Source organism: Coturnix japonica, chromosome 4, assembly GCF_001577835.2.
Source record: "Coturnix japonica isolate 7356 chromosome 4, Coturnix japonica 2.1, whole genome shotgun sequence".
In the NCBI taxonomy this organism is placed as follows: Eukaryota; Metazoa; Chordata; class Aves; order Galliformes; family Phasianidae; genus Coturnix; species Coturnix japonica.
Window position 1 is genome coordinate 86,458 of NC_029519.1, and position 25,932 is coordinate 112,389.

The window sequence follows — 25,932 nt, forward strand, 5'->3', positions numbered from 1 at the left end:
TCAACAAAGACCATCAGTCGCTGTCTATACTGAGTAAGCTTATTCTGCTTATTAGTCCAGGACAGGCAAACTACTGACACTTGTGTGAAGAACTCTGATACTTCTAATAAACTTGGCAAGAATTGACACAATAATTTGCTCTCACTTCATTTATCTCAAATTCAGCCCTGATATAATTCTGCTGATTCCCCTGGAATATACCTTGTAAGGCCTCCTTCCTTCCTGATCTAGAGCTCCTCCTTTGTCATCCTGAGAACTAAAGAGAAAAGGCCCTGGCTGTTCTCCATGGTTGCGTGGATGAATAGTAGCAAGCCCTACCCAGTGTATCACAGCAGCAGAGGCCTGCCTCTGCTGTTTCCTGTTATGATCAGGCTCTCTGCAGCTAGAGTCTAGCAGTGATGTTTCATTGCAGGTGTTGGTGATCCACATGCTCTTGGGCATGATTTTGTTTTAATCAGACAGAATGTACTGATCTGAATAACCCACTCAGAACTGACTTCTCCCTGGTTCCTGTTCAGTAATGGGGGTCCTTCTATGGTACTTTTTCATTCTCTTGTACAGCCTCTGTGTGCATTTACTCCTGATTATTACATTATGAAATGTTCAGAAACCCTCAGTGTGTAAGTGCATTCCTGATAGATGCCTATCCAGTGGCCACCTGTATAAGAGCCACCTACTGAGCCTCTGAGCGGCTCTCAGGCTCTCTGGGAGTCACAGAATCACAGAATGGCCTGGGTTGAGAAGGACCTCAAAGATCATCTAGATTCAACCCCCCTGTCATGGGCAGGGATGACAACCACTAGACCAGGCTGCCCAGAACATGAAATGACTTGCTTGGTGTCCTTAGCTATTGTCTCAGAACTCCTGATCTCTGAGTCAGAAAGGCAGGAGTCCTACTTCATCATCACACCAGTGCCATTAACTCAGCCCCATATCAAATGCCTGAGAAGGAAACAGCAGGAGAGAGAGAGAAACAACTCCCAGAGAGTGCCCCAGAGAGCTGCTCTGGGGCACAACTGAAGATCTTCGCTTAAGAATCCAAGTAATCTTCCTTTCTGCAACAAAGTCTGCCAACACTGCACATAAGCACCTGCTGGGCTTTTCACCTCTAGACTCTAACTGCAAAGAGAGTCTGATCATAACAGGAAACAGTGGAGGCAGGCCTTTGCAGCTGCGATTCATGGGTAGGGCTTGCTACTATTCATCCACAAAGGCCACATACAACCATGGAGAACAGCCAGGGCCTTTTCTCTTTAGTTCATGATATGACAAAAAGGTTTTCTAGGTTTTATACATACAAAGCTTTGAATCATCCTGTTAAGAAAGTATGAATTGATTCCTCCATCATCCATACGAATAATCTCTCTTGATTAGTTTGAGATTAAATAGGCCAGGAGTACTTTTGCCCATCCTCTTGTGCTGAGAAGGTGGCAGTGTCAATCTCCTAAACTCATATTGTTCCAATCCTACGTAGCTTTCTGAGCATTTTTACATCACTGCCTTTCACCCAACCTGGCAAAGTTTATGCCCATTCATTGTTTTGTCCTTTCTAGTTGTGTTATCTATTATTTGAGCTGCAAATATTTGGAGTCAGGTCCCATAATATCTGTTAGATTCCCCTTTGTTCTTCCCACTGCTGTGAGAATTTTAAAGCATAGAAAGCAAACAACATGACAAAGGTCATGGCTGTCTAGTGAAGTTCCCACTGGTAGGATAAAAGGAAATATAACCCTGTTTTCAAGAAGGGAAAAAAAGAAGTTACAGGGAACTACAGGCCAGTCAGTCTCACCTCTGTGCCTGGTGAGATCATGGAGCAGATTCTCCCAAAGGCCCTACTATGGCACAGGGAAAATAAAGAGGTGACTGGTGATAACCAACACGGCTTCACCAAGGGCAAGTCATGCCTGACAAACTTTAATGATGGAGTTATGGTGTCAGTGGATAAAGGAAGAGAAACTGACATCATCTACCTGGACTTGTGCAAAGAATTTGACACTGTCCTTCATGACATCCTGGTTGCCAAATCAGAGAAAAATGGATGTGATGGCCGGACCACTCACTGAATGAGGAATTGGCTGGATGGTTGCCCTCAGACTGGATGGAGTTTAGAGCAGCCTGATCTAGTGGAAGGTGTCCCTGCCCATAGCAGAGGGTTGGAACCAGGTGATCTTAAAGGTCCCTTCCAACCTAAACCATTCTGTGATTCTGTGATTCTTTCAAAGCTATGAGAAAGTTCCAGGTTACCCAGAATTAATCCAATAAAACTGTATACTGAAGAAAGAACTCATGCTAAATAGTTCTTCTTTTATTTTTTTTTCCAGACCACATTACTGACGTGCTTTTTTCTGCCTGAAAGAACACATGATCTGAACACAACCAAGATAAGAAATCCCCAGAGAAATATGAGAGCCTCTCCTAGAAGAATGCTTAAAATTCTGAAATATTTGAATATCATCTAGGCCCTGAGTGGGCTGGAAATCATGGCATTTTTGAGGCCCTGGACAATGTTACTTATCTGTACAGACTCCTCCAAGGAGGAGCTTTTGACAGCTGACTTTTAAAACCTCATCCTTCAGTTGGGGAGGAAAGATAACTCTTGTCTGTAGCTCTCACGGAATCCGTGGATGGGCTTGTTTTCACACGAGGCCAGGCCTTTAAAGATAGCTTAGCAAATGGACAACTTGATACTGCAATTTCTTCTCAGCAGCTGGCAAAGCTGTGGCAGAGGTCAGATCCTGTTGCAGCAGGGATTTCTGAAGATACTGTAGCAGGAGCATCCTGCAGCACAGACATTTCAGATGTCTCATTCTGGTGCTTCACAGAAGGGAAGAGGACAGGAAGTAGTAGGACAGAAGGTAAAGCTTGGTGACTTCCTTTTGCTTTGTCTCACCCATTCAGACTGCTTACAGTATGCTTGATATATAGTTAATGAGCACACCATGAGTGCAAATATGATTGCTTTGGATCCAATTGTTTCACTAGGAAGGGACTTCCTTCGCATCATGGCTCCTGTCCTAAGCACTATGAAGAAAACGTCAGTTAAACTGTAACTCCTTAAATATAGCAAGAAAATAGCTAGACTTTTATCATCTTCACTCTATTATCGGAATGAAAATGAATGACTAAACCCTCCAAAGAGTAACCTCAATCTTATGAATCTTATGAAAATAATGACTTTTTTTTTTCTTTTTTTTCTGTCAGTTATGTTCAAAGTCCCAAATGAGATTAAACACCTTCTTTAAAGCCCTGTGAAAAGGCTGGAGCTTGGCTTTGTCCATCAGCGGCTCTCTCCCAGTGATACCACAGGAAGCTTTGGAGTGGCCCTCATACTATTTTCACCCATGGATTTGACAGCTCATTTATACCAGGTAATTATGGTGACGTTCTCCGAGGAGGCTGGAGGACCAGGAGTGGTGAATCTGCCAAACTACAGGAAGCCACAGCCTCTTCGGTTATGCTTTTCAAATACCTGAAGCCGGTGGAGTGCTTCGTAGTGAAACAGGCAGCTATAAGAACGTTGTACATGATAGCATGCTCAGTGAATGCCTTCATGAGTCAGAGACCATCGACTTACCACACCACCGCTGAGCTGCACCCGCTGCGCGCAACTCCGACTAAATGAATGACAAAAGGGTCTATCACACACCACTGCTGTCTTCCTATTCTGAAAATCGTAACTGCTCGTAACACAGGGCTAATGTTTAAAATAATGCTTTTAGAAAGGACCAGAAGTTCCAGTGACATATACGATATGCAAACAACCTTCGCATCATGGGGCTTTCCCGGTTTCTCTGGCTCCTGATTTAGGGGACGACGGACCACTCCTCAGTGTTTGCCGCACTGGGCCTCAGCCGCTGCCATCCACAGCGCTTCCCTCCCGAGGTCGCCCCGCAGAGGGTCCTTTCACGGGGTCGAGGCCTGCCGTAGTCCCGGCGGCGTCTCCCAGCCCCGCCTTCCGACGTCGCGAGGCAGGAACGCGCCGCGCCCTGCTAACGGGGCCGGGCCGTGCCCCGGGTACAGCCCCAAAAGAAGGCGGCCGCCGGCGGGGTGGGGTTTGCGCCGGGACAGGCGAGCGGGAGAGTCCCGTTAGAAGCAGTGCGGAGAGCCTCAACAGCGCAGGACGAGCAGTCAGCTGTGTCCAGGACGCCGGGAAGATGCCGAAAACGGTGAGTGTCCCGCAGCCGCTCCGGGAGGGTGAGCCGGCTGTCCGGCCCCGAATTTCCTCCAGGGCCCGGCTGGAGGAGGGATGGCGGAGCTTCGGCTGCCCGCTCCGCGGGGCTCCGGGAGCTCTTCTTGGCTGGGCTCGCCCCGTTCCTGGCGGCTGGGCTACGGGGGCACTGGCGGAGGCGGCGGCCACGGATCGGCCGTGACCCGGGGAGGGAGGGTCAGACCGTCGAGAGCGCAGCGCGGGCCCGGCGGTGAGGATGCGGCGGGTGGGGAGGGATCCGCCCGCCCCTCCATCTTGTGCTGCGCTCCTCGCTGGCCGCTTCCTGTCCCGCCGCAGCATCCCGCTCCCGGAGGGGCCGGGCCGGGCGAGAGGCGGCCGCCTGACTAGCGGCGAGCTGGACAACTCCCTCCGGGTGCCGTCTGTCCTCCTCTCTAAAATGTCTGAATAAAGAGACGCCTTTTTGCTCTGCTCTGCTTTGCCGCTGCCTTCTGTGCTGTGAGAGCGATGAGTGAATCTTTGGAGAGCCCGATGGGGGATTAATTAAATCTGTGGCTACCTCTCACGTGCTTTGTGGAGAGGAAAAGTTTGGGGTTTTCACAACTTGTAATTAGTCAGTTCAGGTTGCTGGGGGTGGGGGGGGGGGGGTTGTCCCAGCTTGACTCCAAGTATTTCTTGGCTAGAGAGATCTCGATACTTCAGAAAGCCTGTTCAAGTCTGTACTTGATTCTTTCTTACAGCAGGAGTTCAGTGACTAATAAGGAACTTTTTTTTTTTTTTTTTTTTTTTTTTTCATGCTTCTCAATTTAATTTGTCCTGTCTGCAGAAAGAATTGTTCCCTGCCCTTAGTTGATAAAACAGGAAGGAGCAGACTGGAAGGCTCTGGATGTTTCCTCACTCAGAATGTTCTGAAATGGCCTAGGGACTTCTGGTCTTAAACTGAAAGTCTGTATCTCTTACATCGAGAGAAGTGAGGGGGAGAACCAAACAAAATAACCACACCCCTCTATAAGGGGAAGTTGAAACAGAATCCACCCTGATTTTTATTTTTAAGTAGTTTAATGATATCATTTTAAAATAGATACTAAGTACATATTTAACTGACTTCTACTTTTCTTGCTTGCTTAAATGCCAGCGTGCCAGCTCTCGGAGACAAGGGCTGGGTTACTGTGTTTTAGCGTGTTGTTTGTTTGCTTGTTTTTGTTTTTAATTTTAAACAGTGGAGTCTTAAAGGATATAAAAAACAGCCGCTTACAGGTTGAGACGACAGTACTTTGTAAAGGTTTTGAAAGGCCTTTCTTCAAACAATAGTAATGATTAGTGAAGGGTTACTTCCTAAAAAAGGCAAAAAATTCAGTAAGATCAACAGTATTAGCTCAGTTGATGCTTTTTAACCTGAAGAGAGTTTGCAGTTGTGGAGTGACTTATCTCGAATCGGACCAAAAATCCCGAATATGTTATGGAAAGGCTTATGAGGCAGGGTTCCCTGCTGATAAGATGAACCCAAGTGTTTTGACACTGCATTACAATGTGCTTACAGCCTCCATTCAAGACACTCCCTAGGCTGGATTCACATTCACCAACTGCTGCTTTCTAGTTCTGACAGAACAGTCAGAACTGGAATTAGATAAAGAAATGTAGATGCTTTGCTATACGTTGCAGAAAGCGATTCACAAGTTTGTGCTTGTTGAGAGAGAAAGCTGAAGGCCTCCTGCTAGAGTAGTCGCTTCAGTTTCCTGCCCCATCTGCCACAACTGCAGGCCCAACTGAAGTAGTATTTTAAACATCATTTCTTGAGCTGTGGTTCACAGGAGCAGGAAATGCTGGCATAACTGTGTAATCAGTTCATGTGAAAGAAACATTCTTTCTAGCGTTCTAGCTTAAGATTTGTTAATAGCTACTTAATTCACAAAACAATAAAATGCAAGTTAATTTCCTTAATTGAGGTCAAATGTAGGTGAAACTTAAGCGGCAAGACGTAACTTTATGTAGGCTTCATCGCAAAAATAAATCCATTGTGAAGAAGGCAGATGGAGGAAATGTTCCAGGGAACAGTTCTGGCTGGGCAGGAAAAACGTTTGTGTCTAAAGTATTTGGTAGCTCTTATCATTCATCTCACCAAGCATACAGAAAATGCTGCGGCTGCTCTGTGGCTTGAGCAGCAAAACCTGTTGAGTTCTGAGGCCCTGCTTTCTGGTAAGCCAGGCTAAATGTTAACGTACCTAGCTAGAAATTGTCTGTTACATGAGATTTGTTCATGGGGGCACTATGCTTTAGTACACTATTAATAGGAGTCCAAGATTAAATCTGGTAACCTTCGAACTAGTGGCACATGATTTGCTGTTGTGAAGTGTAATGTCTGCATTCAAGAGGAGGTTTGATTGTTAAAGGCCTAGTAGACTATGCAGAAAATGCATCATAGATCTGCTTACTAATCCTGCCACACTCTTCACAGGAAGGCTTCATTGTTTTATCTTGAGTGCTCTTATAACTAAGCGGCCAACTCCTGTTTATATATATTTTTTTCTAAGATATGCAGGATGCAAACAGTTGAATCACTCGTGAAAGAGGACATATAATTCCCCCCACACTTTGTATTGAAAAGGGATTGCAAGTGGTTGCTTGGTAAAGTGCCTCTTGCAAACTGTTGTCAGTTTCAAGCTCTGATGGTTGTGAGAAGACAGTTGGCTGTGATTGGCTGTGATCTCATGTTCACTGTCTTGTACTCTATTCTTGAGCTGAATGTCACGCTAGGTTCCAAATCTTGATAAAAATGAATGAATTGTCATATTGACAGTGGGTCCAAGCCCCATAGTTAATTGCTTTAACTTTAATACTGCAAGAAACATTTTAGCCGGGGAGAAGTAATGGAAAGACTTTTGTACTATTCACATCTAATTTGACAAAACTACTATGGTAGTTCAGATTAGAAATAAAGTCTTATTTGTCACTGCCTTTTCCCTTAGTGTTTTCTAAAATTCAGCCTAACAGTTGCGGATAGATGCATGAAGCCTGCAGCTGATATTGATGGACCCCAGTTGGATTCCAGATGTCCTTGAGGCCACTTTTGGGACTCGAGGTCACTGTGGGACTGTGTGGTAAGAATCAGGAGATCCTGCTGGATCATTTATTGAGGTGTGGCAGCTTGCTACTAAACATTGCAACCAAGTGGCAGCTGTTAGCAGAGTCCTACATTTGTAGCATTGGATTATTTATTTATTTATTTATTTATTTATTTATTTTTCTTGTGGGCTTTTCTAGAGGTCTTCAAAGCTGGAGGTAGAGGGTAGGCAGTGATAGAACCATAGCTAGGAATGGCTGGACACTTACTTTTGGTGCCCTGGATTGGAAGTTCTATCACAGCATGATGGAATACTGAAAGCATTCCAGAGGCCTTCTGCCTACCAAGTGTTGGTCCTGGGATGTTGCATCTCCCTTTTCCCCTCCCTCTTATAACTCACAAAGTTTGGCACTGCTGATTGAAGTTGGGCTTTGATCTGATGTCGGTGTTAGCTGGTTGGGCAAACCATTGCATCTTTCTTCTAGCACTCACGTGCATTGAATTGAACTGAAAAGGTGTGACTGAGAGCTCTCAAAGGCCTTGCTTTGTATAGAAGCCGATTTTTCCCTATTGGTGAATTTCAGATGAGTTTGTACTTAGGAAGCAACAATAGCTAAAACAGTCTGAGTGTGCTCTGGGACCAGGTTAACTACCATAGTTATAGATTTATATATGCCATCGGATGTTTATACCCTACCTTGCGTTGTGTTTCTGGATTTGGCAACAGTAGCAAGGTTTTACTTCTTGGGCAGATGAACCGGTTGGGGCTGATGACACTGAGCAGAGGTTTCTGTTGGTACTTCTGAGCCTTCTATGCTGAAGTTAAACAGGGATTTTCAATAACCTTTGTGCTCTATTTATACATAATGCTAACATTTTACTTCCCTTTTTTATGAAAAGCCCTACCTCCAACTGTCAGTGCGCTACAGAAAACATCTGTTGCAGTGGTTTTAAGCCATAGCAAGGAAGGCCTATCCCGAGTGCCTGATCTAAACTGGTAGTCATGATCTAGTTTGTAAAACTAAATGACATATTATTAAGGTTGAGTGCTTATTGTATCATTGTTCAATAGGATTACATATTAGTTGACTTGATTTTTTGGCTTTTTGGTTTGTTTCTTGAGCGAGAAGTAGGCTGGTAAGGTGCATGTAATAAAAGCCCAAGGAAAGCTCTAGATTTGCTACTTCTGCTGTAAGGATCCTATGGGGAAAATAGCGCTTAATACTGCAGGACTGGCCATTACTTGCTTCTTGCAAATATTATATCACTTTATCTCATTTACAGGTAGTACTTTTTTTTTTTTTTTTTTTTTTTTGGACCTACAAGGGGTTACAGCACTTCCCTTGGGGCAACTGCCTAATCTGATTAATCACCCCAGAGTGTTAATTGCAGTTCTTGCTTTTCTCATGCAGCTACTTCATAAGATGTCTTAATATGGACTCCTTTTTTTTTTTGACAGGAAACGTCATTGTTGCCTCTAGAGGAAGCTCATTTCAGTTGTTTTATACATAGCGGCTGTGATATCTGGTCTGAAGTGAATTCCTCTTTGTGCAGAGCTTGTTGATGTTTCAAGGTAGCTACATAAAAGACATGGCAAACGCAAACGGAGTGTTTCAAATACCTTCTGTCTTTTTGTGTAACTGGGGTGAGGAGGGACCCTTGTTGAGTTGCTGGGATCTCCTCGTCCTTTCTGATCAACTGACACCTCTCAGGGAAACTTGTCTGGCAGAGGTAACTCTGGCCCTGCTCCCAGTTTTAAAGGAAACTGACTAAAAGCTTCCTCTAACTACGTCATCTCCTGCACTCTTTCCTGGCTTGTTGCAGCTCAAACAGCCTTATTTGGCTTACTTGTTCTTTTCTTTTTCTTTTTTTTTTTTTTTTTTTTACTTCCTCTTTTTTTTTTTTTTTTTTTCATCTTGTCTTCCCCCTCCACCCCCCCTCCTTTGCTGCAAGAAGGCTTCCCTGAATTTGCACAATAAAACTTTTGTCTGTGCTCTGTCATTGTTCTAACGATTACAGTGGAGTGCTTCAAGAAGAGTTCCAAGATCTCAGTGCTAACTCCTGGATCCCCTCCCCCAGGTGTCTTGTTTGTCTGCCCTCTCGATGTGATGACAGTGGAAATCTACATCCTCTGCGAGAAGTTTCCCTGCTGTTGCAGACACAATGATGGAAAAGCGGAAATCCTTCTCTGCCTAGGCATAGTGGGGGACATTTAACTGTTGTAAAAGGAGAGCAGCTAGTTAATTGCTTTCTTTTCCCTGGCAGTGTTTGAGAACAGCAGGGATTTTCATAGTGTGGCCAGTGTTGCTGCATCAAAGGAATTTGTTTTTACCCTATCAGAAATTTCTAGAGCAGGTTGAAGTCTCTAGATTCACAGAAAGCAAATTTTGGGCTAACCTTTTTGTAACAACTTGAATGCTTTAACTGGAAAAACCCATATAAGTGTTCTAGAAGTTGTTGACATTATACCCACCCTTCTTACTACAGTAGCTAACTGTTGGCTCTTACGGTAAACAGATAGTGCAGTAAATACTTGGTAGTGAGGTAGGAAGAAAATCACTGGTGGCTTTGGTGATTATAAAAACACAGAGTCAACTGCAGCTGTTGGGAGGCTGAAAATCTGCAAAGGCAGAGGTTTGGGCCTTATGTTTGCAAGAGGCAATTATACCTGTAGTAAATGTGGACACATGGCCAGGTGATCTAGTGCTGCTTCCCTTCTGCATGTCTCTGAAAGGAGTTCTTTACTTCTAGAGTAGCGAGGCCATCAGAAGTTCCTGGTCTATGTATATTAACTTTCTGAACCTGTATTAAGTGGGGAGAAAACATGGAAGAGTTTTAGTGATACGACTTGTGTAAAAGTTGTGTAAAATGACTTGTTTTGATGCTTCTGCAGCTGCAGCTCTCCTGAGGACCCTATTCAAAAAGTCAGGTGAACAGTGAAGGAATAATGTTCTGTTCTCATCCCAAACATGTTCACTCCCAGGCATGGAAAAGGAGTTTTTGGCTGCACATAGTTCTTTTCTTCCCATTGGCCATGGCTGGTTGACTAACAGCTACAGGCAAAAAGGAGAGAGATGCCCACAAAAGGATGAACAGATGAAAAAAGTTCTGGATCAGTTCTGTGGAGAGACATGATTATATGGCATGCTGGGAAGGAAGAGATACTTTTTTGTTTTTGCAACAGTTCTGCATAGAGATAAAGAAATATCTGAAAAGACCAGAAAGAGGATAACTGAAGTAGTGGAGTGCAGTAGTGCAAACTGATTTCTGCTTTCTTGCAAATTTGTAGCACTGTTGATCACTGTGTTGGTTGCTTAGCAAAAGGCTTCTGAAGAGGATGTTAACTTCAGCAGTGTACTGGAGTGTGAATAATGCAGAGCTTTTTTTCTGAGATTAAATCAGTGTCAGACAAGCTTACATGCAGTGTAGTAGAGAATTTTGCTACTGCTGCTGTGAGCTTTCCTGTATTCTCCAGATACACTTTTTTTAAGGCAAAAATAATATATTTTGCAGGCATGAGCCATTCTTGTCTGTTTATCGCTGGCTTCTCCTTTTCCCATTACTAAGGCCTGATGACTTCCAGCTTTCTTATTCTCTGGATTAGACATAGTTAAGGTGGGGAAATGACTAAGTAGTGGAAAAGTATGATCAATCATTTAGTCACACCATTTCATAAATGTACTTTGTTTTATGTGACACAGTCCAATAAAGCATGCAATTGTAGTCTAAATAGCTTTCGAGCTATACTGAAATTGATTCTTGAGTATTATTCCTCTGCTTTGTTGCACTGTAAAAACTGACCTGACAGACCAATTTGAGGGTGCAGAGTTAGAGCTCTCAACAATTCTGTTAGCCCTCTTGGTCTTCTTTTTTATCCTTTGAGTAGGAATAGTGATTTAAATAGCAATCCATATATGTTTCCTCAATATACTCTATAACTTTTCAGGCTGGCTGCTTGATAGGCAGGATGGTTCTGGTTATATAATTTTTCTCTATTAAAATTCAGAGCTTGTTGTTCTAACTGCTTTGTACAGGATAGCTAGCTTTCCAGCAGCTATTGTGGTCTTGCAGAACTATCAAAATTTAAGCTGAGGAAGAATCTCTAGAGGTCACCTGGTCCCAATTCATGCTCAGAGGCTAATTTCAAGGCTGGATCGCTTTCTATTGGATTGAACTGTTCAGGGTCTTGTGTTGTCTGTGGAGGAACAATAGTTCTTGACTTCTTCATACATAGCTTGGAAAGTACTTGAATTTGCAAAGTGTTATGTAGGTGCCTAGAAGTTCTTAAGGTTATCTTCAGGAGCATGGAGGGATGGAGACAGTAAAAGAGCTATTCATATATAATGAGAAAAAAAGAAAAAAGAAAAAAAAAACTATCAAAAGCAAACCCCTTTTCCTTCTCTCTTTCCCCAACATCTCCCCTCCCCCCAAGAAATACATATAAGCCCTGTTGCTGAGTGCACCTAGCTTATCTGTTCCATGTGCTGGTACAGTTGACCTACGCAAGGTGTCTCTGTCCAGCAGAAGCCTAAAAAAAATGGTTTCCCAAAGAAAGCTAGTTCTAGGTCACAAGATCGTGTCAAGCTGTCAGAGCCCTGAAGCGCAGATGGTGATGATGCATTTCAAAGGTGCTTCTTAGCAGTGGTTAAAGTACTGTTTCAGGAAACGCAGCCCTGTCGAAAGCTGGGCATAGTTTGTTTCAGTAGCAGTTCATTGAGAGTCTGAAGCTTTGTTCTTTTCTTTAAGTTGTAGCACTTACCATTCTCTGTGGAGACAACCAGGCTTTACCAGAAAGTTACCAGATACTAATGCTGGTCCAAAGGAGGCACTTGAGGGTGCATTATGGTGACAGGCCTTTTTGGATGATGTGACCACACCCTGCATGTGCTGGCAATGCTCTCTCCAGGCTGCTGCCAGCAGCTCTACACCCATCCATTTGGGAGCCTTTTGAGACGCAGGGTTCTGTGTATTCTGCTGTTGTAGCTGCTCTCCTCTATATTAGGAAAAATCAAGTGTTTGAACTATACAGAGCTTAAAAAAACAGAAGGTACTTTAGCGATCACAAGCTGGTCTTTTATAAGATACGTACAGTCCCAGCAGAGCTATTTAAAACCAAAAATAGGTTAGAGAGGGAAGAAAATGTGAGTGGGGAAATTTACACGTTAAAACGTGCTGTGGAACTCAGCTGCTTCAGGGAAATCCTTCATTTTAGAGAACTGACCTAAAAGTGTGTAGAAGCAGCCAGCCTACTTGGGACCCTGTACTGAAAGGAATTTGCAGGATTTTTCTAGCTCGCTGAAAATGATAAAACTGAAAATCACAGGATGATGAAACAGATTTACCTCACATTTGACTCTGCCTGCAGTTAAATTTGGAGGGATGGCTCATAGTCTGGGCAGTTGAATCCCACAATAAGGCTGTGTTCTAACTCCTAGAAGTCTGGCTATTGTTCAAGATACTCAGTGAGCTCTGTGAGCTGGCCAAGAACTCAGTGTGCCACGCCCAAACACTGCTTTGAAAGTCTGGAAAAGGCAGCTGCTGCGTGTAGCTGCCCTTCTTGCTCGTTATCAGCAAGCCTAAGTGCTTGATGTCTCTTGGTTGAAGAACAGAGAAGCATCTGAAACAGTTGAGCACATTTCTAATTTGTTTGTCCAAACATGAGAATCCTTCTGCAGAAGTAAGAGCTCAGTTACAGACGTGATCTTTGTGCATCTTCCCTGTGGAAATTCTCATGAATGATAAGTGCAGCTTCTGAGTGTGGCTTTCTTACTGCCCTGCATTTCAAGTTACTGTTCTTAACTGTATATGAATTTGGAGACCTTTACATAGGCAATTAGTTATTGAGTCTATTAGCCTATTAACCTTTAGGTGCTTAGCTTTCATGTGGTGTGCCTGCGTGGCTCACATTTGTTAGCATCCTGTCTTGATCTTGTTTTGAGCTCCTTCCAGCAAAATTGCTGCTTGTAATTTTGGCAGGTGTTTACTGGATGTTTGGTTTGTAAAGCCTATTAATAGTTTGAAAATTCATCTTGGCTACCAGACACATCTTCTTAACACCCTGAACTATTCTTTTGCAGCTGCTGAATGTTATGGGAAATCCCCTGCCTTTGAAATGAAGCTTGGGAGGAAAGAACTAGACTAATGCAAGTTTAAGGGGTAAACAGCTGCTAACGGTCTACTTGGAAAGTCTGATATGCTTCCAGTGATGGGTATTGGAATTGTTTCAGGTGTTCGGTTACTGAAGTAGCAGCCACGGTCATAACACTGATTTTAATGGGGAAGGTGGTGATGGCTGGACCAAAGAACTTGTTTGTAGCCTTGTAACCTGTAATTGGCATTGCCTTAAAAGTGTGCTCAATAGCTGTGAGAAATGTCATGCATGTTGCTACAGGGATTTCAAACATGCTTACTGCCCTGCTGAGTGCCTTTAAGTTGAAGTTAATGAGGGATGTGGTTAAGCTCAGACACATGAAGCACAGCCACATATTTTGTTTCTCCAGAGAGTGGCACTTTCTAGCACGCACAAAACAAATTGGTGTTTGAAAACAACCACCACCACCAACAACAACAACAAAAAACAAACAAACAACAACAAAAAAAAAACCCTCAGCAAACAAAAAACAAAGTTTGCTGGTAATGTAGAGGTCAAATAGTAGCAACTGCATATGGCTAGATTTTGCTTTGTTTTCCCTCTGTAGAGGGAACAGTAGAAGTGGGAAAAAGTTTTTACTTTTTTTTCCCCACCATTGTTTTTTCTTCATCTCTTCTGGATTTTGACTAATATAATGAAGAGTATGACAGGTACAAAAATAGTTCTCTAGGGACTGGCTTCAAACTAGCTCTAAGGGAACTGCAAATGGCAATACTGGGTCTTGGAAGAGCTACAGGAAAGCAAAGGGAGATGTATAAGGAATCTATTTATGAGAAAGGAAATGGCAAAAAGTAGAGGAACTGAACTGAGCCATTGCACAAAGTTGTGAATAAGTTATGTAATGGTTGTGTGATCTACAAATATCTGAACTTGACTGTAAATCTGAGGACTCAACCATGATGTCTTTTGCTGTCTCAGGACTCTTGTCTTGAATTACCTCTGGTCAAGCTGAAATTTGTTTGTGCTTCAGACAGTGCTGCTAGGCTCTTAGCAGCCGTTATGTTGAAATATCACTGGTAGGATGTACCTGGTTACTATCTGCTTGGCTGTTAAGGAAGGAATTAAATTCAAATAACTTTAACTGGGAAATGTGTTACTAAGGAATTTGGAGGATGTGCTGCTTAGGGGAATTCCCTGTCCTTTTCATTTTGAATGACTGACTTGGTGGTAGTCTCATGGAGAAGGACTTCTACAGGAATAGAAGTTGTCTGGGAGACTAAACCTGATCATTAATTAAACTAGGTAAACAATGTCCCCAGAATTTTAAAATTCCATGTTCTCCATTCCATTAAAATGAACTGATAAAGCTCTGGTTTTGTACAACCTTGTGTTACAGTGTGAGTTTGCTAGCACTATTGAAAAGAGCCCAGACCTTTGAAACACTGATTATGAGAAAACAGAGAAGTTGAGGTAGAGTGGGTGGGTGAAGACAGCCTCTAAAGTGTGGGGAATGTATCAGCCCTTGTGAACAAGAAATAGGCTTTTCTGAGGCTCTCTTGTGAGCTCTGTCAATTTGGTTTGAGGGAGACCTGAGCTTTTAAAAAGGATGTCCTTTGGGGTTGAAAGTTTGGTTCATCACTTGGAAAAAAGAGGCTTTGGCATATATGAGGACGCCCGAAGTAGCCATGCCAACTCAACATGAGTATCAACTCTCTTGTCTGATGGGCTTGTCCTGAGAATCCCCAGAGGTTCAACTGTCTTATCCTCTAATCAGACCCCTTGGAATATCAGGTATTGATCAGTTGTAAAAGGAGACTAAAGCAGAAAGCTTCCTGTTGCTTCTCACAATTTGCTCAAGAACCAGAAAAGCAATGAAGTACTGCTGTGTTGCTCTGCTCTGTAGGCATTACCTTTCCAATTGCAAAAGATGTCTTTAAAGAGACAGTTCTTTTCATGGTCACATTCCAGTTTATTCTTCACTGTATGAAAGAATTTTATTATCTCTAGGATGTGAACTGTCCAACTTCATCTCATAGCAAAGAAAATGGAGGAGTTGTGAGGAGATCCCTTGTGAGAAAGAGGAATTGAAAGGCAGAATATCTTGGCTGTGACCCTAGCACAGATATGAATTGGTAGAAAAAAGATTCAAAAACTTATGCCTGTCTGCAGTTCCTTGTAGCTCTGCTGATGAGGGCAGTTACAGGAAATAGTTGCTCTTGCCATCTGCACTGAAGTACTGTCCTGTGTCAAAGACAGACTTTCTCCAATGAGAGGCTGTTCTGCTGAGAGCCAGGAGTGTGAGTCATTCACTGATATGCCTCTTCCCATAACTCAGGCGCTTTTTATTTTATTTTTTTTTTTTAGCCAGTTTCTCTCAGTTCTGCTGCATGGGTCATTGAAACTTATGGTAAAGTTTTCAGGAACATGTAATTTAGAGTGACACTTGCTAGATCAGTAAGCATAGAGGCTTTGCTGTTCAGCTAGAAAATTCCACAATAGGGCAAGAGAGGTCTTGAGGAGATGTCTACCAACATGCTGTATCGCATCTGGTTCTGATAGGTATCTAAATCTGCCAAAAGGGCAGATGAAAGAAGAGGGGTAGCACTCTTGTCAGGAGTAATGCAATTTTTGCTATTCTTATTAATTAATTGGCTTAAGTAGTGTTTTTGCAAAATTGCCAAGAAGATTGAATGTACAGTAAATATTGGTCATAAAATCATAAATTATGTAGAGTTAGACTTGCACAGCCTGACTGCAAGTTTTTCTGAGGGGGGGAAGAAGAAAAAACAAATGTTGCTGGAGTACTACTTCTGTGTTCATGTGGTTAAACTTGCCTATTTAATTGTGGGTTCAAGCAATAGTCTCTTAAAGTAACAATCAAATATATTTAGGACTCTGACACTACAGTATGACAGGGTTGATGTTAGGGTAAATCATATGGCTTCCTTTTTGAATCTGGCTACTTATATTATGTACCAGATTTTTAGTGATTTTGGATTTTTATTATTTAGATTTAGAATATATATATATATATTTTTAAGTCTCCTTATCCGTTTCAAGAACAGAGTTAGGTTCTTTTACCTACTGGAGATAGGCTGCTTTCTGTAAATCTTGTGAGAATATCTGATAGGAAATGATGGTAAAGTGGCCCCAAAATCAGTTTATTTTGAACCCTTTTGTCAGATAAAGCAGATGTTCTCTACTCTTCCAAGCTCTGCGTGGGACAGAGGGCTTCTAAAATCTTGCATGTTAGTCTCCGAGAGCTAGAAGAGTGGGTAACCAGTAGAATAGCTATTGTTGTAGTAGTCAAAGTGGCTCTAACCAGCTCTCCCTCTCTGTCATACTAGTGGTACTAAATCAATTCCACAAAGCTGCATTTTGCTGGAAGTTAAAGGCAGAGTGTTTTCTGCACCGGTATCACTCTCTCAGTGTCTCTACAGAAGTGAGGCAGAATGTCAGATGTGTACTTGTGTCAGGGCATGTCTGGTTTCCTCCCGCTCAGGCTCTGTCTCCTCCACCCTTTTTTTCAGTTCAGTTTCTGCAAGTATACTCTTGAAAACTGTGAACTTTCTCAATCTTGACTGCTGTCACTGCAGCTCACTTCCTGTGGCAGCTTTTTAGTCTTGCTGTTCTCAGTGACTTGGTTCAGAACCTGTGTGAAAGCTGCAGCTTGCTGCCTGCAGAGTCCACCCTGCCTCACTGGACACTAAGAGGAATTCCAGGGGTTTGCAGCTGTAATGTGGCTTCACTGAGATGTGGCTCCATAGGGTCCTTTGGATTTGAGTTGGCTTATTGCTATGCTCCTTTCAGGGAGGGGTAGACTATTTGAGCCCAAATCTGTTTAGATTTAACTGTATAATTTCCCTGGTCTGGCTTGCTAGCGCCTGCTCTTGCAGGACAACAGGGCTATGTAGTGAAGTGGAACTGCAGCAGCCACAACCCCTGCCTCAATACTGGCTATTTTTATATGGGACAGCTTCCTTAGCCTTGTGAGACTCCACATGGCTTCAGTCAAATGAGTGGTATCATTCCCCAATTGAATGGAGAGGAGTGCTGGAGAGTGGCAAAGCTCTGGAAGCCACCTGTGGGATTAATGCTTTTTCTAGGGGCTGCAGCCCAGCAGGGACAGAGCCGGTGCCTGGGTTGTGTTTCCTCTCTGCTGGAGTTCTGCTCCTGATGAGCTTAAGGTTATGAAAAGGCCCTTTAAGACGGCTGGAAGGGGGCTGGTTTTATTAAATGTAATCCCTTTAGAAATTGCAAGCACTTTCATATGACCTGAGTCCAGCTTCATTCTAACACAAAGGACCCAGGTCTGCCATCAGAAGTGTGCTGATACTCGGAAAAGAGCCAGATGTCTGTGAGTAGTGCTGGTGCTTCAGGTAGGGGGGGCGGGGAGGGAGAGGCTGAATTACCTATGATGCGCTTTCAAGGCAAAACAAGGTGCTTCAGTGTGCTCTGTGGATAGCTGTATGACTCCTGTCCTTCTAGCAGGGCACTGGACCAATAGGCACGTAAGGTGGCAGGGCCCATGTTAGTTCATCTGTGTAGTAGGTGCCTTGAGAAGCATTTGTAGTCTCAAAAACATGTATTTTATGGGAGAGTGGCAGAATTCTAGCTATACTTACATATGCAATTGTTTTCCAGTCATAATTGGTGCCAACTGTACACATGGCTAACTAACTTTACCTGCTGTAGCTGCTGGGTGAAAAGATGCTCAGTAGTGCAGAAAGCCTACAGAGGTTTAGGGTTGGCCTTGCATCTTTTTCATAACAGTCAAATAATAAAGTATGACTTCTCCCTAACTGTAGTTATTCAGTTTTACCCAGAAATGATTCTCTTGGTGTTTTAAACCTGGAAGACATTAAAATGTGAAGATTGAGGCCTGCAGATCAGCAGTGTGTAACAGCCTTGCATTCAGGAAATCCCAGGAAGAAAAGAAGCTTTATAACTCAGGATCTGGGCTTTGTCGAGTCCAATACTGTGTTGTGTTGGGGGCCACAGAACTGGATGAAGTAGTCCAGGTCTGGTCTCATAAAAGTGGAGTAGAGGGGCAGAATCTATTCCCTTGGCCTGCCAGTCATGCTTCTCTCAATGCAACCCAGGATGTGGTTGGCCTTCTATGCTGTGAGCACACATTGCCAGCTCATACTGAGCCTTTCATCAGCTGACACTCCCAAATCCTTCTCAGGGTTGCTTGCAAGCTATTCTCCACCCAATCTGTATCTCTCCTTGGGATCTCCCTGACCCAGGTGCAGCATCTTGCACTTGGCCTTGTTGAACTTGATGTGATTGGCATATGCCCACCTCTCAAGCCTTGGTGTAGTCTGCAAACTTTCTGAGGGTGCACTTGATCCCATTGTCCATGTTGCCTACGTGGATGTTAAATAGCAGTGGTCCCAGCACCTGTCCCTGAGGAATGCCACCCTTCAACAGTGTCCACCTGGATATTGATGGTCACCATAATTTTCTGAGTGTGACCACCTAGCCAATTCTTTATCCAGTGAGTGGTCCAGCCATCAAATCCATCAAATTTCAGGGCTGAAACTGTGTCTTTTCCATGAAGGAGGTTCTGTTTATTCATGAGTTGTTGCCCTCACCACAGTGCTGTCCTTGGCTTCAGATAAGTGTTTCAGTATGCTTTCGTAGCGGCATTCTTTTGTTGTGCTCTGTCTGGTAAAACAACGCCAGTCCTCAAATAGAGAAGAGGATGAGTTGTGAGGTTTCTTGCTCTTTCCTGTAGCCTTTATGAACTGAATTGATTAAATTTTGGCTTTTTTTTTTTTTTTTTTTTATTGAGTACTTTTTAGGTTAGGGTAATTAAAGTTGCCTTCTGAATTTGATGAATTTTCTTGTAATGTGCAAGATGACTTTTTCTAGAAGCTTTTTATACAGTATTGTTAGCTGATACTATGCAAAATACTTTATTAAATGATTGTGGAAAGACAAAAGAAACCTACTTAGGAGCTATCTGCCTGGGTAAAAATTCTGCTAGTTTAAGATCTAAGCAGAATTTTGAGGGTTGGATACACTTGGGTGCAGCAGTGAGCGTATCATAAATGATGGAAATTCCATTAGCTGCTTTAAATAGAATTTCAGTATAAATTACTGCATTAGGATAGCATTTTTTGTAAATCTGCTTCTGATGAAAACATGTTCTCTAAAAACACATACAGAGCACTGACAATTTGTGTTTACTAACAATGCTTTTTGGATAAAGAAAATGCTGTCCTCCGGACTCTGTAATCAGTGGTAGATGATGTCTTTCTCGCTGTATTTTCTCCTGTTGCTAGTGCTGGAGAAGGATGTGCCTCGCCTGCCTGGTATGGCAGAACTGGAACTGTGTATGCCTGGCAGTCCACGTCAGTTATGCTCAGGAGGAGTGTTTTAGTCTCTTTGCAGACTGCCCTCAAATGAAGGTGTTGATGAGGAATTGGACTCTTGTTATAGTCCTGCCAGTCTCCATGTGACTGGCCATCTTTTAGAGTGCTGCAATAGCTGCAAAACTGCTATTTTAGCAATTTTGATATGTTCTGCCTGGGAAAAGCAATCAAGATTTTTCAGGCAGAACTTGTCTTGTTATGGGACAAAGATTGAGTGCCTGTAGGGGAAAAGGACTGTTCTTAATTCAGGCGTAGTGCCTCACCATTCCTGTGCCTTTACTTGGAAGACAGGCTTTTATTCTTATTTGGGAACAAATCTGTTGTATATACTCAACAATTATTTCTTTACAAGGAGACAGACCAATGTCTACTGCTTTGTATTTGCCAGGATATTTAATCTAGGAAAACCTCATTAGACGGTCTAGAAATACAAATCTTAGTGTTAATGAACCCCGAGTCTCTTCTTGCTTAGAATAAGCATTGATGCTAAACTACATTATTGGTTTAAAAGTACTTTGGCAGAGTAACTCAAGGGACAAAGCAAGCATAAGAGTCTAAATCATGCTGGGACAGACTATTCTTTTCTCTGATAAAGCACTTTGCCTACCTCTTGTGTTACTTCTTAGTTAGACAGTGCTCAGCTGTGCATGCCTTAGCAGAGTGGTTTGACTGAAGATAGTATTTTGAATGAAGGAGAAGAATGAAGATGCAATGCCTGGCATTTACTTGCCAGGTAAGTAGTGAGTAGATCAGGTAGGCAGCTTGCGGTGGCTTCTGTGTTGAGCTGCAGTCGGAACCCATTAAGGTAATCAAGTGATCAAGAGTTGGATTGTACTTGGGCGTCTTTTAGAACAAAGCTCACTCCTTGGTGCTTTTTAATTATTATTTTTTTCTCCCCCCCCCCCCCCCACTCTCTCCATGCTTTAAGAACTAATTTGTTTTTCTATAGCAGTACTGAGCAGAATCAAAACACCCCAGTAAAGCTGCATCTGCTCTGAAGTACCATCAGGCTTCTTATCTGGAGAGCTGTAACTCCCACTGCCTGTAATGGTGGGATCTTCACTTTGTTTTTCCAGTTCACAACAGCTGGCTTAAAAATACAGCTTGGGAGCACATGAAGGGGGGGAAAGGGGGAACTACAAAAACAACTTCGGATTTTTTTTGAGGCGGTGGTATATCCTAGGATATGCTTTCCCCCACTCAGCCTTTAAGAGCAGTATGCTATTTGTTACAACTTTGTTCAGATCAGGGAAGCTAGCATTACCGGGGTGTGGTTCTGTAAAACACATGCCTGTTTCCTGTGGTATCTTTACTCATGCTGTATTCTAAAAAAAGTGTATACTGAAATTGCAAATGCACACCCTATTTAAGATTTTACTTCTCCTAAACCTTGAATTGCTACTCAACTTGAGCACAGGGGGCTACTGCTAGGAAAAATGTTTCTCCTATCCTTCAATTAGCAGTTTATTATTATTATAACCCATCAGGGAGCTCAAGTATCTTTAACAGAATGACAATGAAGAAATTTCACTGATTGTACTTATTTCACTTATTTTATTGTGCTAATAGAGGCGTGAGTCTTACAAACAATAACAGATTATGAAATTCACAGAATCATAAAATGGTTTGTGTTGGAAGGGGCCTTTACATTAAAGTCTCTATATTGTTTTCATGGTAGCTGGTATGTAAGTGGATGAGGTGAACAGAAAGGGCTTTAAAGCAAACCAACAACCTGTTGCTTAATGACTTGTTTAACCCAATGCCTTTTAGACAGAGTTTATGGACACCTTTGCTCTTACTGGTACATGTAGGGAGGACAGCTGCAGAATCTGACACTCCTCCTGGTACAAGAAACTGCTTCTAAGTACTTACTTTTTATTTGGTTCTGGTGTTTTTAAGGAATTTGACTGCATAGTAAGATGCACCCAAACCATTTATTCATTGTTCCTAGGTCTGTCACCTCCCTGAAAGAACCAGGTGGTACTATGCAACTATGTAGGGATCATTCTACTCGTTTGTGAAGTGCCCGCTCATGTTTGTGTCTTAGTTCTGTGTGCATTCTTTTTGCCTTAGCAGGTGAGGTTATTCTAACTTGTTTGCTTTGTACTCCTAGCCCTTGAACAATACCAGGGATTTTGCCTTATAATCTATCCAGATATCCATGGAGACTGGAACATTATTGTTCTACACCTACTACTCTTCTGTAGCAGGTTGAGGTGTTAATGCTTCCAGGGACTTCTTTGATATTTATCCTTTGTGTGTTCCAAGGCCTGGAACATCTTTGCTTTGTTGAATGATTCTAGGGTTTTCTACACTGTGAAATACAACTTCATAAGCTGTAAATGGTCCTCTTGTTATCTGTATGTAGATTTGAACACAAGTTGGATCAGGCAGGATGAACACTTTGACTAGGACTCTTGAAAGCTGTGCTCTATAGGCAAGTTGAAGTGGCAGGTGCTGGGAACACTGTGCTGTCTGGGCAGGTGACTTTATAACTGCTGGCGGTGGAGTTCTTGGAAGCTTAGGAATGGGTCCCTAGATGGAGGCAGATGATGTTTTTCATTACTGTGTGTTGTCAGAGAATGTATTATAATGATGTCTCTTCTGTTTTCCAGATCAGTGTACGTGTTACCACCATGGATGCTGAGCTGGAATTTGCCATCCAGCCCAACACTACAGGCAAGCAGCTCTTTGATCAGGTAATTGATGGAGCTGCAGAAGATCTGAAGTTGATGCTGGTGTTGTAATTCTGGTAACAGTTTCTGAAGGGCTTCAAATACTAAATGACAGTGTGTATAGTAACTTCAAGAGAACTCAAAAAAAAAACCAAAAACCCCAACTTTTTTCAAAACTACTGTTTTTTTGTTTGTTTGTTTAGCTCCAGGAATGTTAGAAGCTATTCTTACTTTCTCTAAACTGTATTGCTACTGTAGTTCATAATTTGCATTGGATAGCAGTAGATACCTGTAGCTACAACTCCTGATATCAGTCTTACAGGGCAGCTGGTAAGCTTGGCTTAGCGGCAAGCACTGTAATTGATTTCAAAGAGAAATCTAGAACAGGAGGGCTTTACCTGAGGTTTCAAACATTGTTGCAGCATTGTGCATGCAAAGTGGTATTCTGCACTCTCAAAAGAGCTTGGGGGAGATGCTAAAAGAAGTTATGTACTGTAATATGTTGAGCCTTCATCTAGGTGCTTTAGCTTTCCCCTGTGTTCACTGGCTAGGCAAACTTCTTTCTGCTTTCTTCCAAACAGAAGGAGGGAGATGTGCATCCCAAATTTGGAGCAGCTGAAGACAGACTGTTAATTGCAGCTGCTGAAACTTTGACAGGCTCCACTGTGCCTTCTTGCTGTAATCCTGAAGGGCATATCTAGGCAACTATCTAGTCACTCAAAGCATCTGTGCTGCTAGCAAGTGTTGTGGTCTCTTCCTGTAGACAGTCAAGTCATTGTGAGAACACTGAGGGGGGGGGAAAAAAAAACAAGGGTTTCCTAATTGGAGAAGAATCTGAGAAATTTTATGGCTTGAAGGAAAGTAAAATGAATCTCAGATTCATGACTAGATGAAGGAACTGCCAGACAGGTATGTCAGATATGGCCATGTCTTGGTAGTACTAGGCATTCTGGGGCCTGCTCTATCCTAAGCCTGTCTTAATAACAGAGAAATTGAAGAGCAGACCCACCCATAAAGCTATTTCATCTGGGGCCAGAGAGCCTGATTATTTTTATTTTTTAAAATTTATTAATTTTTTTTAAATTTTTAAACATTTAACCACAAATTGCTACTTTCTCTCATACTCACCTGAATGATTCAAAACTAGATATTACATTGTTCTCTATAGCACATCCCTGGAATGGAGAGAGTAGAGTGAGATTCTAGGGCTCGGCAAAGAGTGCCCTTTTATGATGGGATAGGGGAAAAAAGGCTTTCAAGAAAGTTCTGTGCTGCAGTGTAGTTTCTCAGCTGTTTGCGTGTCACTATGTAGTAGCTCCAGGATACTGAGCCCTGTGTGATCTCAAGCCTCTCACAGTTCTTTTGATAGATGGAACTGAGTTCTGGATTCCATCAAGAATACGTGTGCCATGTGGAGCTTCACTATTTAGTTTACAAAACCTTATTCTGTTAAAGCTGACATGATATACTCCTAAATTCTTCAAAATGAGAACTGATTTTTTTTTTTTTTTTTTTTTTTTTTTTTGTCATTCTGTAAATGAAGCAAAGCACCAGGTACTAAGAAGTGTTGCTGCTGAAGTCAGTAGTCCTTTAAATTCATGCATAATTTTTTTAGTCTGCTCTAGATCATCTGTAGCTTTTGCCTCATTGGACATTTAGTATGAAATGGAATTGTGATGTGAAACTTGGACTTCAACGTCTTGTCTGTGTTTGTGAAGCTTTGTGATCATTTTTCATGTGTGGGAACTTTTCCTTTCTTAGTAATTGATTTCACTCTTGTGAACAGCTGCATGTGCAAAAGAGAATTTGTCCACAGTCAGACTTGTGCATAAAGGAGGCTAAAAATCCTGGGGATAAGGGAGCAAGTGCTTGTATACTGTAGCTTTCTTACTTCTGAATAAACCTTCCTTTCCTTCGTTATATGTTGTGTTCTTGCTTTCATTTAGTTCACCTTTAATCCAGTGGTCTGCTTTACTCCCATTACCTTTCTTCATTGCTCTTTAAAACCAATACCTCTTCACTCTTAAGAGAATTTAGGCAAAACGCAATCTTGTAGCTTATCCAATTCTGGCTTGTCCTCTTCAGTTTTTTCTATACTTTCATCTGGCATCTATCTCATAGTTTAGAATGGCTGAGCTATTTGTGTAGTTTAGTTCATTTGAACGGTTAGTCCAGAACTGTTTTCCCTGCTGACTCTACTAATGGGATCTAGGCAGTGATTGTTGTCTGACTAATACCTGTTCACTCTCAATTTCTATAAGAAGGTGATCTTTGGTCTCATACTGCGATCTATAAGAACAAAGTGAGTGTTAATTTCCTAGCTCCCTTAAACTATGGTGTGTTTCTGAAATTGCTAATCTAGGTTTTGCGCGTGATGCTGAATGTGGAAGAAGTATCTGCCATCATCAGGGTTTGTTTTTGTTTGGTTTTTTTTGAGGGTAGAGAGTTTCTCTACAAAGCAACCTTATGTTTTTGCTACTGCAGCACATTGACCTCCCAGCTTCAACTCTTTCACAGAAAAATTTATATCCTGAACATTTTCGCCCCAGAGTGCCCTTTCATTATGAGTAAGTTGTCAGTTCTGAATTAGGCAAAAAGCGAATAAGTTTTACCAAGGTTTTTAGCTGCACGGCTGTCTCAGTGCGCACTGCTGGCTTTGTTCAACAGTGTTTAGGTAGCATTTGATTCCACTTGCTGCATCTAAAGGTAGAATAAATATATCTATTATCCTAAAGTAGCTATGACCTATTCTGAATAGGATTAAAAGTACTTCTTGAAAGCTAATGCCTAGGTGACAGCTTCATGGGGAAGAGCAGTTTGAATCTAAAGAGAAAGTTCCACACTATTAGGTGAATGAACTTGAAGCAGGGATGCTGCTATTTTCTTCTTTCAGGCTTGGTTAAATTCCAAAGTAAATTTAAAAAAAAGTATAAACTTTTATACTTTATCTTCTATAGTCAGATACCTTAGAGCAGAAAAATCCTTGTGAACTGACATATAGGGTAGTAGCATCATGATTTGTACTGGAGATCTACCTATATCACCCTGCTCCCAATGCTTATAACTGTATAGTTGTAGTATTAAGAAGCTTACACTGGCAAAACCTGTGTTAGATGAGACAGAAGGACTATACAAGCTTGTCTTCAGCAGCTTCGCTTATGTGCCTCTTAGTGTCAGTTGCTGAATTGCAGTGCTTACCAACTCATCAGGATTACCAGTAGTTCTGTGAAGGATGAGTATGGGCTCTGACTTGAAATCTTTGACTATTGTGAGCACATCTGTCATATGAAAGCATACTCCCTTCTTCCATGTACCCAATCAGCTGCACGTGGCAGCTTTTCAAATGCTTTTTTTTTCCTGATACTTTTGATCTTGGATACTTGTGGTTTCTTGTTCTTTATCCCTTGAAATCCTCTTATTTCTTCTAGCTTCTTGTAGAGGCATCTTAGCTGTCTGCATTACTAGATCTATTGAGTGGTTAGTATGATAGATGGGTGTACCCAATTGATAGGCCTTACATCAGTTTGTTTTTTTGTTTGTTTGTTTAAACAATTGAGTAG

At 42.2% G+C, this 25,932-nt stretch overlaps 1 protein-coding gene across 3 annotated transcripts in view; it reads left to right on the top strand.

Annotated features, from left to right (window-relative positions):
• Window positions 1-4,036: 4,036 nt before the first annotated feature.
• Window positions 4,037-25,932, top strand: part of MSN (moesin) — a 36,843-nt gene continuing 14,947 nt past the window's right edge. The window contains exons 1-3 of one of the 3 annotated variants that reach the window (XM_015860091.1): window positions 4,053-4,166; window positions 8,686-8,799; window positions 22,313-22,396. In XM_015860091.1, the coding sequence (XP_015715577.1) occupies window positions 22,334-22,396 (63 nt within the window). In that variant the 5' untranslated portion in view covers window positions 4,053-4,166; window positions 8,686-8,799; window positions 22,313-22,333. Of the gene's footprint in view, window positions 4,167-8,685; window positions 8,800-22,312; window positions 22,397-25,932 lie in introns of those variants that run through there. The other 2 variants (XM_015860090.2, XM_015860092.2) reach the window with 2 other exon arrangements.